This window comes from Schistocerca cancellata, chromosome 2 (genome assembly GCF_023864275.1).
Source record: "Schistocerca cancellata isolate TAMUIC-IGC-003103 chromosome 2, iqSchCanc2.1, whole genome shotgun sequence".
Taxonomy (NCBI): domain Eukaryota; kingdom Metazoa; phylum Arthropoda; class Insecta; order Orthoptera; family Acrididae; genus Schistocerca; species Schistocerca cancellata.
In genome coordinates this window covers 844764917-844778689 of record NC_064627.1, presented here as the reverse complement: position 1 = coordinate 844778689, position 13773 = coordinate 844764917, and the positions used below count along the sequence as shown (strand labels likewise).

General features: G+C 42.4%; 1 protein-coding gene across 1 annotated transcript in view; it reads right to left on the bottom strand.

Moving 5' to 3' along the window:
• The window catches only part of LOC126162760 (neprilysin-2-like), a 219531-nt gene that overhangs the window by 146217 nt on the left and 59541 nt on the right, over nt 1-13773 (bottom strand). Inside the window, exon 2 of the mRNA XM_049919448.1 lies at nt 7135-7268. Coding sequence (XP_049775405.1) covers nt 7135-7268 — 134 coding nt within the window. The remainder of the gene's footprint in view (nt 1-7134; nt 7269-13773) is intronic.

Here is a 13773-nt window from a genome sequence, read left to right as displayed (position 1 = left end):
ACTTGATCATCGCTGCTGATTCCATCCCTCTTATTTTCTAGGATTGATGGAGTTAAGAGAGTACATCCAAAGAGGAGCAGTGCATGTCGTGACAGGTTCATCTAGTAAGCTTGAAAGCGCGAAAAATAGAACCTCCCAAGCGTCATGTGATACCACAGAATGCATGGAAATAATACTCATTGGTACAGAGAGAACCCTCCGCCTCACATCATAAAGTGGCTGGGAAGTAGACATGCAGATGTGGGAGTAAGTTATAGGAGACTAGGGGAGGAACACAAACATGGATTGGCGAGGATGGGGAAGGACATCAGCTGTGCTCATTCAGATGGTGTACCGTGGCGTTGCCTTAAACTATTCGCAGAAACCATGGACACAGAATTCTAGACGGGTCCACACCCACCTCACCCTTCCTCCTCCCCCCCTACCCCCTCCCCCCCACTATGCACGGTCATTATTCTAGCTGGACTGTCGGTAGCAATCTGGAACTCAACAGCGATTCCTGCTGCTGGTCTCCTGCGATATTTTACAACTGCCTTACGTGACGCTCGATGGTACTCATCGGTCAGTACACGATGTCTGAGTGGTCTTCTTTCAGTAGGAGTAGTTTCTTCAGATTGCCTTTCACAATAATAACATCACAAACAGATCACTTGGGCAGCTTTAGAAGTTTTGGATTGTCCTTGATAGATATGTTACCCAAGTGTCATTCAATGACTAGTCCACGTAAGAAGTCACTGGGCTCTATAGACCGACCAGTGCTGCTGTTGCTGTTTCTTTCCTGACAACACAATATTCTCCACTCCCTTCTATTCTCGCGATTCATGACATCTAGAGGTCATTTCCGCATTACATATGTATGTCGTGATGCTTTTGATCAAATAGTGTAACTCCATTTCCAACAATCCAAGTTGACCCTGTGTCTGTGTCATATAAAGTTTGGCCAACAGCTACTAGATGCCGTGAAAATAGTATGTTGTTCCATTTAAGAGAGCACACTGACTTCAGTATCTCGGCTGATACGAGAGTGAAGGAGGTTAACCATTCAACACATGTGTCCCCTTTGCGTATACTCATTTACTGGAAACTTCGATTCGATATCGCGAGCCGTTCACGAAACCATAATGAAAAGTGAACAAGAAGTCTTAGGACGATACAGTCCCTCCCCTCCTTTCCACCCACAAACAGCATGTCGCTGTGGGCTTTATAATGTTATGTGAAAATTTTTTTCTCTACTTATATGGCAACGTATCTATTATGAAGTTTCGTGTGTAATGAATTTCTGAAAGTTTTGAGACATTTGTGACCAACACAGTGCCAATGTACCGAACTTGCGATGTGTTAGTGAAATTTCGTTACAGTTATCTCACAACATGTGAATCTGTATCTGAAACTATGTAGATTGTTTGAAGGCCCAGATGAAACATAGGTATGTCAACAGCGGCGGCTGCTGTGTAAGAGTGCATGAGCACGTGAACACCAAACTTTTGATGCCTTGTGGATTTATTGGTTATTTTTCTTTGAATGCTGTTAAACGTAATTACCGTAAGTTAAACGTAATTACCGAACTATCAGTTTAATAAGTCACAGCTGCAAAATACTAACGCGAATTCTTTACAGACGAATGGAAAAACTAGTAGAAGCCGACCTCGGGGAAGATCAGGTTGGATTCCGTGGAAATGTTGGAACACGTGAGGCAATACTGACCCTACGACTTACCTTAGAAAATAGATTAAGGAAAGGCAAACCTACGTTTCTAGCATTTGTAGACTTAGAGAAATCTTTTAACAATGTTGATTGGAATACTCTCTTTCAAATTCTAATGGTGGCAGGGGTAAAATACACAGAGCGAAAGGCTATTTACAATTTGTACAGAACCAGATGGCAGTTATAAGAGTCGAGGGGTATGAAAGGGAAGCAGTGGTTGGGTAGGGAGTGAGACAGGGTTGTAGCCTATCCCCGATGTTATTCAATCTGTATATTGAGCAAGCAATGAAGGAAACAAAAGAAAAGTTTTGAGTAGGTATTAAAATCCATGGAGAAGAAATAAAAACTTTGAGGTTCGCCGATGACATTGTAATTCTGTCAGAGATAGCAAAGGACTTGGAAGAGCAGTTGAACGGAATGGACAGTGTCTTGAAAGGAGAGTATAAGATGAACATCAACAAAAGCAAAACGAGGATAATGGAATGTAGTCGAATTAAATCGGGTGATGCTGAGGGAATTAGATTAGGAAATGAGACACTTAAAGTAGTAAAGGAGTTTTGCTATTTGGGGAGCAAAATAACTGATGATGGTCGAAGTAAAGAGGATATAAAATGTAGACTGGCAATGGCAAGGAAAGCGTTTCTGATGAAGAAAAATTAGTTTAACATCGAGTATAGATTTAAATGTCAGGAAGTCATTTCTGAAAGTATTTGTATAGAGTGTAGCAATGTATGGAAGTGAAACGTGGACGATAAATAGCTTAGACAAGAAAAGAATAGAAGCTTTCGAAATGTGGTGCTACAGGAGAATGCTGAAGATTAGATGGGTTGATCACATAACTAATGAGGAGGTATTGAACAGAATTGAGGAGAAGAGGAGCTTGTGGCACAACTTGACTAGAAGAAGGGATCGGTTGGTGGAACATGTTCTGAGACATCGAGGGATCACCAATTTAGTATTGGAGGGCAGCGTGGAGGGTAAAAATCATAGAGGGAGACTAAGAGATGAATACACTAAGCAGATTCAGAAGGATGTAGGCTGCAGTAGGTACTGGGAGATGAAGAAGCTTGCACAGGATAGAGTAGCATGGAGAGCTGCATCAAACCAGTCTCAGGACTGAAGACCACAACAACAATAAAACGTAATGCAGATGCAATAATCTGAAATATACGGCACTTAAATCTACAGCGCTATGCCACATTGACAGAGCTCTAGAAGCCATGAAACTTGGATTCAGGGACACGAGCACACTGTCAGTTGTGCACATTTTAAGGAGCTTCTGCGCATGCGCGACTGGTAATGACGTAATTACCTTATGGGTCAAATACATGCTGATCAGATAAACAATGTGCACAGGTTATGGCGTGCACAGCTAGGCCTTACCACTCAACTACAAGTCTATTTCAATGCCACTAGATGGCAGCACACTACATTCGCTTGGAAATTGGCGTCAATCCATTACGTATTAGCACACTCGTCAGATATGCTAATTTACTCGACATACAGTAAAATGAAATCGGACGTCTGTATATGTTACAGTTATAATGACAGAATAATCTTTTTCGTGGGCTTCTGAATGAGTCATAGTATCTTAAGTTTTTGATTTTATTATACAGTAATCCTTTTGTATTCTTAACAGGAGAGTGCACCAGTTTAGTTAGTTTCATTTACCCGTAGCCAGGTGACTATGTTGGTAGACATTAAGGCGTTGCTACCAGAATTTAATAATTTCCAGTTTGTGTTGTAGTTTGTTGGGTACTGTGTGGGTAACAGTACGGACAGGAAACAGTTTCAAGATGCACTCTGTTCAATCGATTTTAAGAGGTAGCAGAAAACTTAGTTACCAGGATAAGTTAGCCACGAAGGAACATCGGTACTCAGCTTGACAGCGTATATGGAGAGTTTGTGAGGAAATATAACGAACAAGTGGAAAGGAATAGACATAACCTCTCCAGATCAACAGACTGCATAAAATTTTGCGGGGCGTTTGACTTAGCTTTACATGGTCACGATGAAAGGGAAGATTCAGGAAACCCAGGAGTGTTTCGTGGCCTTGTAAATTTAGTAAGTGCTATTGACAGCTCAATGAAGGAACAACAAGAGAAGGAGAAATAATAACGCAATAAATTTTAAGTGCGCCTTATTTGGCTGTAATGGTGGACGAAACAACAGATGTATCTATCACGCAACTGTTGGTGATTGTGTATTGATACGAACTTCATGGTTCTGTTGTGGAGAGATATTGGGGCTTCCTAAGCCCTGACACACAGGATGCTGAGACGTTATTTAAGGCGATGATTCTGAATTGCAAAAGCATGCAGATAGAAAGAAGGAAAAGGTGATCGCACAATGCTATGATGGTGCTGCTGTTATGAGCGGAGGCATTAACGATGTTCAGGCAAGGATTAAGCAAGGGCTCATTATATTAACTGCTATGCACATCAATTTAATCTGGTCTTGCAAAAAGCTCCATCTATAAACAAATCTGCTACAATATTTTTTCTAAACTCTCTGGCTTACCAGCTTTTTTCCCAATCATCACACAAGACAAATGGGCTAGACACAGTAGGGCAGATGCAACATGAGTGTTTAATATTCGGACAGTCAAAGGGAAACAAGGAAAGTCTGAGTGGTGTAGAAAAATTACCCTCTCTGATCGTGCAGATGATAAAAACAGACGAGAAAGTTCGAAAGAGCCTGAGTTCTTATTTTGGCTACAATTTTTTATGGGATCATGCCACGTGCAGGCATGCTCCTCAGGAAACTTACAACATTGGAATCTTTAAACATTAAGCTCTGAGCAGTATTTATTGAGCTTAAAGGTGTAGTTACAGGAATAAGAAATAATGCCACTGAAGAAATTTCTTCATCTTGTGAAGAACAAATTCAGAAGAAAAGAAAAATCAGAAAATAAAGTAACAGGTGCGAAGGAATTTTGTGATGCCATAATAAGCCATATGACAAAGATTTTCATTCATGAATCACCTTGTGGCATCAAAGTTGCTAGATGTGAGCTCAGTTTCTCTATTTTCGAGAAATTTTCCTGAGGGAGAACTTGACATTACTGTTGAAACGTACCCATGGTTATCGAAGGCGCTACTCAGAACAGAGCTAGAAGTACCGTACTTGAATCTGAATGTTGTTTCTCAACAATGAAAAGGATAAAGACCTTCCTTCGAAACACAGTGACAGAGTACAGGCTTTCGGTAGTGGCAATGTCTGTAATTGAGAAAAAGGTTTGTCAGTTATACTAAAGACTTCAATCATAGAGTGATCGATACATTCTAAAAACATTCACAAGGATTTTCTTTATAAATAGGCAATGTCAGACATGTTGCTGTATAATTTTCTCTGTTTAATGTGCACCTACAGTGCAGCGTAACGTGTATTAATATTAACTTTTGTGTGGACTATACGGAAGAATAGGGCATTTCATAGGAAGAGATTACGCCGTTTTCGTGCTTCATGAACTGAGACTTACAAGTGGAGGCCACGACGTTTGGAACGCGGATTTACTGCAGACTGCGCACACTCGTAGAACTCCATGAGGACAACAAAACGTGTAAGCAGTAACGCGTACTTCTCAAGCGTTATTGAGAAAATCGAAAGATAATTTCGGTCCTCCAATATATATACCTGCGAGTGGCCATCTTTACCAGGAAGAGGCGGCAGCCGAGTGGTTAGCGTTCAAGCCACGTAATTCCTGGATCGATGGATCGAGTCCCGTTCGTGAGCTTCGTTTTTTTCTATTTTCAACAGTCATTTTCTTTACATTACAATTGATGTAATGGGAAAAATACGTGCAATCGGATGAACCTTTATTAAATTTACAATGTTATTTGGCTGTCTACAAATGTTTACTATCACACTATCGCTATAATATTCATAATTATCGACTAGTAAACGACCAAACACATAAAATGATACTGAAAATGTATGCTTGTCCGTGATTTGAGAAATCCCTTATACCTAGACGGAGCCTGAAACAACCTGTTACCTACAAGTTTTGACCGGCACAAACGGCTTTCGAAATATGTTCAATTAATCGTCGGTTTCGACATTACAAGTTGCTGGATGGTATTTTTCGTCAAAACATGGAAAACATAAAGTTATGACTATTATATTATTTCTGATAATAAAAATTTTTAGACTGCCAAATAACATTGTAAATTTAATAAAAGTTCATCCGATTACACGTATTTTTCTCATTATATCAAGTGTAATATAAATAGTAAAGAAAGTGACTGTGTCGAAAATTAAAAAAAACTGACGATCGGGACTGGATCCAGCGATTACGGTGCTTCAACGCCAACCACTCGGCTGTCGCAGCTTCATGGTAAAAATGGCCACGCGCAGGTATATATTTGACGACCGAAATTCTCTTCCGGTTTTCTCAATAACGCTTGAGAAGTACGTGCTACTGCTTACACATATTGTTGTCCTCACGGAGTACTACGAGTGTACGAAGTTTACAGTAAATTCAAGTTCCAAACGTCGTGGCCTCCCCTTGTTAGTGAGTGATAAGACTTTACTAATATTAATATTTGGTTGACGAGACGGAGAGAAGTGAAAGCTTATACATAATATCGTTCGTGCCCTAAACTGTACTTAATTATGTACAGAACAATAAAATTTCACAGAAGCGAGTCTTTCTTTCGTTAGACAAGTCAAGCACATTATTATTGTTATTATTATTATTATTATTGACAGTGGCTGCAGTTGTGTACATTTGTTCATCATCATAATGGTTATACAGCAGATGATATTTCACACATTCACGCTGATTTTAATCTAAAAATTTGTGAACACTAAAAAGAATACTTACGATCCGCCACTGCCTGCCAGAGTTGGGAATGACTCGCTAGGCTTATAGCTAGACGGTAACGGGAGAGAGCTTTCGCTGTGAGACTAGTGTGCTGTCAGATGGAGTATTGGCAGGAGCAGTCGGAACTGAATTGTGCACACATAGCTTTGCTTAAGTTAACCTGCCAGGTTTGCCGAGAGCGCTAATGCGCTGATTCCTGGACTCGGGTAGGCGCGCCGGGCCCAGATCGAATCTGCCTGGCGGCTTAACGACGGAGGCCAGTGTGCCGGCCAGCCTTGATGTGGTTTTTAGGCGGTTTTCCACATCCCACTAAGTGAATACCTGTCTGATACCCACGTCCCGCCTCAGTTACACGGCTCGCAGACATCTAACCACATTCGCACTATTCTATGAATTACATCAGACACAGGCAGTTAGGGTACACTATTTCCATCCTGGGAGGGGGGGGGGGGTACGGAGTGGCGGCAGGAAAGGCATCCAGCCACCCCTTCCATTACCCTTGCCAAATCCGATTAACCATGCCGACCCTGCGTCATTGCGGGACAACAGCACAAGCGAAAGAAAGAAAGGGTTGCTTAAGTCAGTTTTGGTTCTGGTGGCCATACCGGGCTGGTGCTGCCGCCTGGCGACGACCACGACCACTGAGGCGGCGAGCGCAGCCGCAGCTAGGAGCGCCACCGTCTGTGTCAGCACCAGCCTGCGCTCCGCGGCGGTGCGGCGGCGCCACCACATTGGCTGCCTGCGGCAGACAGAGAGAGGGGGAAAGTCAGTCGCAACTGCGACACGTCACCACACGACACAGATATGGAACATGACAATGGAGCATCGGTCTTTGTTCTTTTGATTATGAGTAGGGCTGCGACAGTAACAACTAAATATTGTCATTAGAGCTAAGTGCCAAGTACTAGAATAAAATATTCGTTCTGATTTAAAAAAGTAGAAAACAGTTAAACGTTTTCATTATAATGTTATACACCATTTACATTTCACTCTTAGAAAATATTGTTAAAACTTATTATAATTTTTTTTAAAAAACTGTATACCACTTAGAAAAATAGTTGCCAACGTCAGACCTGTTGTGCAATAACCGAAGTGGCACTGGACAAAATTAGTAAAAGATATTAAATCAGACAAAATGCAGTCTGATTTCAAACTATAATACAACAACTACAGACATCAGTTTTAAAGGATGTTACAAAATGTATCAAAATAACTTGCAGAAAATATTAACCTTAACATCATGAGACTGTTTATCATTGCTGAGTCGTGATCACATTTTTGTATTAATTTCTTAAGTTACCAAATATTTGACTACAATACGCTTTAGTTATTCTTAAGAAATAGTTGGAATATAGGCCAGTAATCATTTGCACTTGATCCATCCTGAAACATGCTCCTCTTCCTCATGGTCTTCTGCCTTCGAATTTGCCATGTGTGGTGGTATATTTAAAATTTTGCCTTCTGTTCTCAGTATATGCCCAAGAACTTTGCAAATATGTTTGGCTGGCGTGAGAGGGTATACTTTCCTGATGTTAATTTCTTCTGTAATGGAAGCTTTGTTTCTTTGTCATACAATAACATCTTCCACCAACATGACATCTCCAAGGCATCTGTTCAGCTAATGTCAGTAACTTTCACTACCCAGGTCCAGCTGCTGTACCAGAACACAGGGAACATCAAGGATGGCACCTACTGTATTTTCGTTGTTTTGATTATTGCCCGACTCCAGCCGATCTTAATGATTTTAACCAGTATGGCATGGCAAAGGACAATTCGTCACTTACTTTCTTTCTTTATCACATTTCCCTGTCACTGATAGGCGATTCTACATATACACAGTCACCCATTACCTCCATTTCCTTTAAGCAATCAGTAAGTTGGTATGACTGAAGCCTTGGAGATTAACAAACTTCAGGTTTGTTGGTTGAATGATTAAAGGAACAAAACTACTAGGTCATCAGTCCCTTTTTCCTCGAATGGACAGGTCTGTATTACCACAGATCAGAGATGATCTACCCTGCAAAACCCATGGATAGAAAACCTTGAGGTCTACCAACGGCCAATGAAGCGGATATAATAGACAAAAATAAGAAAAGGAGACAGAGGAAGAAAGGCAGGCAAGGTGCCCCGTCCTGGGAGCAGCTGGAAACCCCTGAAAGCAGAATGCAATGATGGGATATACATCCCCAGCCCCTGCCACTTACCAGAGGTATGGTTTGAGTCTTATCTAACGGGAAGCAAAGAGTGCTGTTGCAAAATACCTGTGCAGTAAGCAGTCAGTCTTCATCTGATTGGGAATTAAGTACATGGAGTGTTCCTCAAGGTTGCATCTTGGGTCCATTGCTTTTTCTTCTGTACATTAATGACCTCTCGTCTGTTACATTGGCAGATGCTAAGTTTGTTTTGTTTGCAGATGATACAACCATTGCAATAAGTAGCAAATCAATTACAGATATAGAAATAGCTGCTAATCAAATTTTCACTGACATTAATTGATGGTTTAAAAGCTAAGTCCCTGTCATTAAACTTTGAGATGACCCACTATATGCCACTTGTAGGATATATATATATATATATATATATATATATATACAAAAAAACTTGCTTACTTTGCTTACTTTCATTCTATTATGTCAGACAGGATCAAATTCTGGGGTAACTCATCAAACCGATCAAAAGTCTTCAGGGGGGAGCAAAAGCATGGGATAAGAATAATTTGGGGTGTAAATTCAAGAACATCATGAAGAAACTTGTTCAAGGAACTTTGTATTCTAACCACTGCTTCTCAGTATATTTATTGCTTAATGAAATTTGTTGCAAGTAATAAATCTCTATTTCCAACCAATAGCTCAGTATATAGTATCAGTACTAGGAATAATAACAATCTACATTAAGACCTAAAATCGCTTACCTTGGTCCATAGAGGGATCCTATATTCAGGAACACACATTATCAATAAATTGCCAGCAACCATTAAAAGCTTGGTTTCAGATAAAGCACGGTTTTAACAGAGTTTGAAAGACTTTTTGACAGGCAACTCCTTCTATTCTATAGATGAATATCTTAACAGAGACTGTTAAATCAGCTTGCCACGCAGAGTGGCCGCACCGTTTGAGGCTGCCTGTCATGGACTGGGCGGCCCCTCCAGCCAGAGGTTCGAGTCCTCCCACGGGCATGTGTGTGTGTGTGTGTGTGTGTGTGTGTGTGTGTGTGTGTGTGTGTTCTTAGCATAAGGTAGTTTAAGTAAGTATAAGTAGTGTGTAAGTCTCGGGACCGATGACCCCCACAGTTTGCTCCCTTAGGAATTCACACACACTTAACACACAGACACACACACACACACACACACACACACACACACACACATTGTTAGATTTCAATTTTGACAGCACTTGGTCACAACAGTCACGAATCGGTATGTTGCGTGTGTTAATTTATTAATAGTGTATAACAATGTTTCCTATTGACAGTATGTTAATTCTGTAAATATTAGCTGTTCCAGTTTATCGCATTGTATTCACCTATTTCGACAATCGCCTGATAAGTGATCAGGGTAGTAAGTATTGTATTAAAATGTTCTATGTTTTCATGTTATACTTCCTGACGTGTTCCACACACACGAGAAGCATCTCATTTTTTGGGTCTACGGAAAGAAAACTGAATCTAATGTAATGGCACTCAGAAATGGCCTAGGAAAAACTAGGAACGTGAGTGCAGCAAGAGAAGCAAAGAGAGACAAAAGATGAACAAGTCTAACAGACCATGTAAGAGGTGGGAAGAAAAGGAAAAGAGCAGGTAGGATGAGGACCAGGCTGTACAACCGAGCCCAGACAGCTGGAGCCTGCTGTGGGCAGGAAGCAACAGAGTTTTCTACCCAACCCTCAATGAGCCAGTACAGTTAAGTGGCCCTCCTTTAAAAATAATGGTAAAATAAATGAACAAAATGTAGAACTAAGTCAACCGCTGAGGCATCGTCCTCTAACACTAGGGTAACGAGTCAGGGGGATTAAGAGTCCACCACAGGGCAGGAAGGGCGGGACAGTCCAGCAAAATCTGGACTACCATCAGACAGGAACAATAACAGTGCGGTCGGTCGGTCCTCGTGATGGAGGAGATGACCGTGAGTCAGTCAAGTATGGCTGATGTGGAGCTGGAAAACAATGAAGAGCCCTTGGTAGAAGCCTGTTGGTGATTTTAGAGCGAGTCATTCCATATTTCAGATTCGTAATACTTGATCGCATAATACCAATCAGAGATCTGTCTGTGGAACAACCATCTCAAGAGTTGGTTTATTAGCAGCCAGTTTGGCCAGGCTATTAGGCTATCATGATCCCAACATGGCTTGGGATCCAGACGAAGGTCACTTACCATCCACTTTGTTGGAGGAAATACAGGGAATCCTGGATAGCCACGAGTAGAGTCAGTGTCGTCGTAACTGCCGTCTGCTTCACGTCTGCTGTGCAGCGAGCTACCATAATTTAAGTATTAACTGTATTTTTCTTACTTGTCACTTCTTCTTCCGTGTGCATTTGCTTTTAGGAAGCTTTAATTGTCGGGTGCTATTAATAGTGTTCCATAGATTTCGTGTTAGTTTTGAATACAGAATCCCTTTAGTCAACCATAGTGCCAGTAGAGCTAGTGTTTGTTTTCAATACAGTCCAGAGACAGGTAGTGCTATTTTCATTGTTTTCTACAAGAAGTGGCTAGCAACCACAGTTTAGTGAATAAACAGCCGCCTTTAGTGAATTAGCAGTCTAGTTAAAGGTTGATTAACTCTCTTCAGTAAATTGATTCCTTAGGATGGATAGGATGTGTGACTGCTGTGTATGGACGCAGGAGGAGCTGGCCACTGTTCGCGAACAGCTGAGCGTGTTGATGGCCGCGGTGAGCCGTCTTCAGGCTGCTGCCTCGGAGTGTAGCGGCAATGGGGAGTCTGGTGCGTCGCAAGGTACACCCCAGGTGTTTCATGCTTCACCCACTGTCCCTGCTGTCGAGACATCTTCGCGGGTACCGGGCGCGGTTGGGCCACCCTCTCCCCAAGGGGAGTGGCGGGTACAGCGGCGTTCGCGGCGCACGAGGCGGAGGGTCAATGTGGAGGCTGGTCGTGTGGCATCGCCCGCTTTGCCTGTGAGTGGACATGTGGGTGCTCCTTCAGCAAGGTCCGAGCAGGGACACGGGGGGAGGGGTTTATTAGTTATTGGGAGCTCCAACGTTAGGCGGGTGATGGAGCCCCTTAGGGAAATAGCGGGAAGGTCGGGGAAGAAGGCCAGTGTTCACTCTGTCTGCTTGCCGGGGGGTCTCATCCAAGATGTGGAGGAGGCCCTACCGGCGGCGATAGAGAGCACTGGGTGCACCCGACTGCAAATTGTTGCTCATGTCGGCACCAATGACTCCTGCCGTCTGGGTTCAGAGGTCATCCTCAGTTCGTACAGGCGGTTGGCGGAATTGGTGAAGGCGGAAAGCCTCGCTCGCGGGGTAGAATCAGAGCTAACTACTGTATTTGTAGTATCGTTCCCAGAACCGATCGCGGTCCTCTGGTTTGGAGCCGAGTGGAAGGCTTAAACCAGAGGCTCAGACGATTCTGCGGAGATCTGGGGTGCAAATTTCTCGACCTCCGCTATCGGGTAGAGAAATGTAGGGTCCCCCTGAATAGCTCAGGCGTGCACTACACGCCGGAAGCGGCTACAAGGGTAGCGGAGTACGTGTGGAGTGCACATGGGGGTTTTTTAGGTTAGAGAATCCCCTCCCTAGGCCAGACAAGACGCCTCCTGAGACGCGCAAGGTAGGAGTAGGCAAAATGCAACAGGGAATAACAATATTAATGTGCTAATAGTAAACTGCAGGAGCGTCTATAGAAAGGTCCCAGAACTGCTCTCATTAATAAACGGTCACAACGCCCATATAGTACTAGGGACAGAAAGTTGGCTGAAACCAGACGTAAACAGTAATGAAATCCTAAACTCAGATTGGAATGTATACCGCAGAGACAGGCTGGACAGTGAAGGGGGAGGCGTGTTTATAGCGATAAGAAGTGCAATAGTATCGAAGGAAATTGACGGAGATCCGAAATGTGAAATAATTTGGGTGAAGGTCACGGTTAAAGCAGGCTCAGACATGGTAATTGGATGTCTCTATAGGCCCCCTGGCTCAGCAGCTGTTGTGGCTGAGCACCTGAAGGATAATTTGGAAAATATTTCGAGTAGATTTCCCCACCATGTTATAGTTCTGGGTGGAGATTTTAATTTGCCGGATATAGACTGGGAGACTCAAACGTTCATAACGGGTGGCAGGGACCAAGAATCCAGTGAAATTTTTTTAAGTGCTTTATCTGAAAACTACCTTGAGCAGTTAAACAGAGAACCGACTCGTGGCGATAACATATTAGACCTTCTGGTGACAAACAGACCCGAACTATTTGAAAAAGTTAACGCAGAACAGGGAATCAGCGATCATAAAGCGGTTACGGCATCCATGATTTCAGCCGTAAATAGGAATATTAAAAAGGGTAGGAAGATTTTTCTGTTTAGAAAAAGTGACAAAAAGCAGATTTCAGAGTACCTGTTGGCTCAACACAAAAGTTTTGTCTCAAGTACAGTTAGTGTTGAGGATCAGTGGACGAAGTTCAAAACCGTCGTACATTATGCGTTAGATGAGTATGTGCCAAGCAAGATCGTAATGGAGGGAAAAGAGCCACCGTGGTACAACAACCGAGTAAGAAAACAACTGCGGAATCAAAGGGAACTTCACAGCAAACATAAACATAGCCAAAGCTTGCAGACAAACAAAAATTACGCGAAGCGAAATGTAGTGTGAGCAGGGCTATGCGAGAGGCGTTCAATGAATTCGAAAGTAAAGTTCTATGTACTGACTTGGCAGAAAATCCTAAGAAATTTTGGTCTTATGTCAAAGCGGTAGGTGGATCAAAACAAAATGTCCAGACACTCTGTGACCAAAATGGTACTGAAACAGAGGATGAAAGACTAAAGGCCGAAATACTAAATGTCTTTTTCCAAAGTTGTTTCACAGAGGAAGATTGCACTGTAGTTCCTTCTCTAGATTGTCGCACAGATGACAAAATGATAGATATCGAAATAGACGACAGAGGGATAGAGAAACAATTAAAATCGCTCAAAAGAGGAAAGGCCTCTGGACCTGATGGGATACCAGTTCAATTTTACACAGAGTACGCGAAGGAACTTGCCCCCCTTCTTGCAGCGGTGTACCGTAGGTCTCTAGAAGAGCGT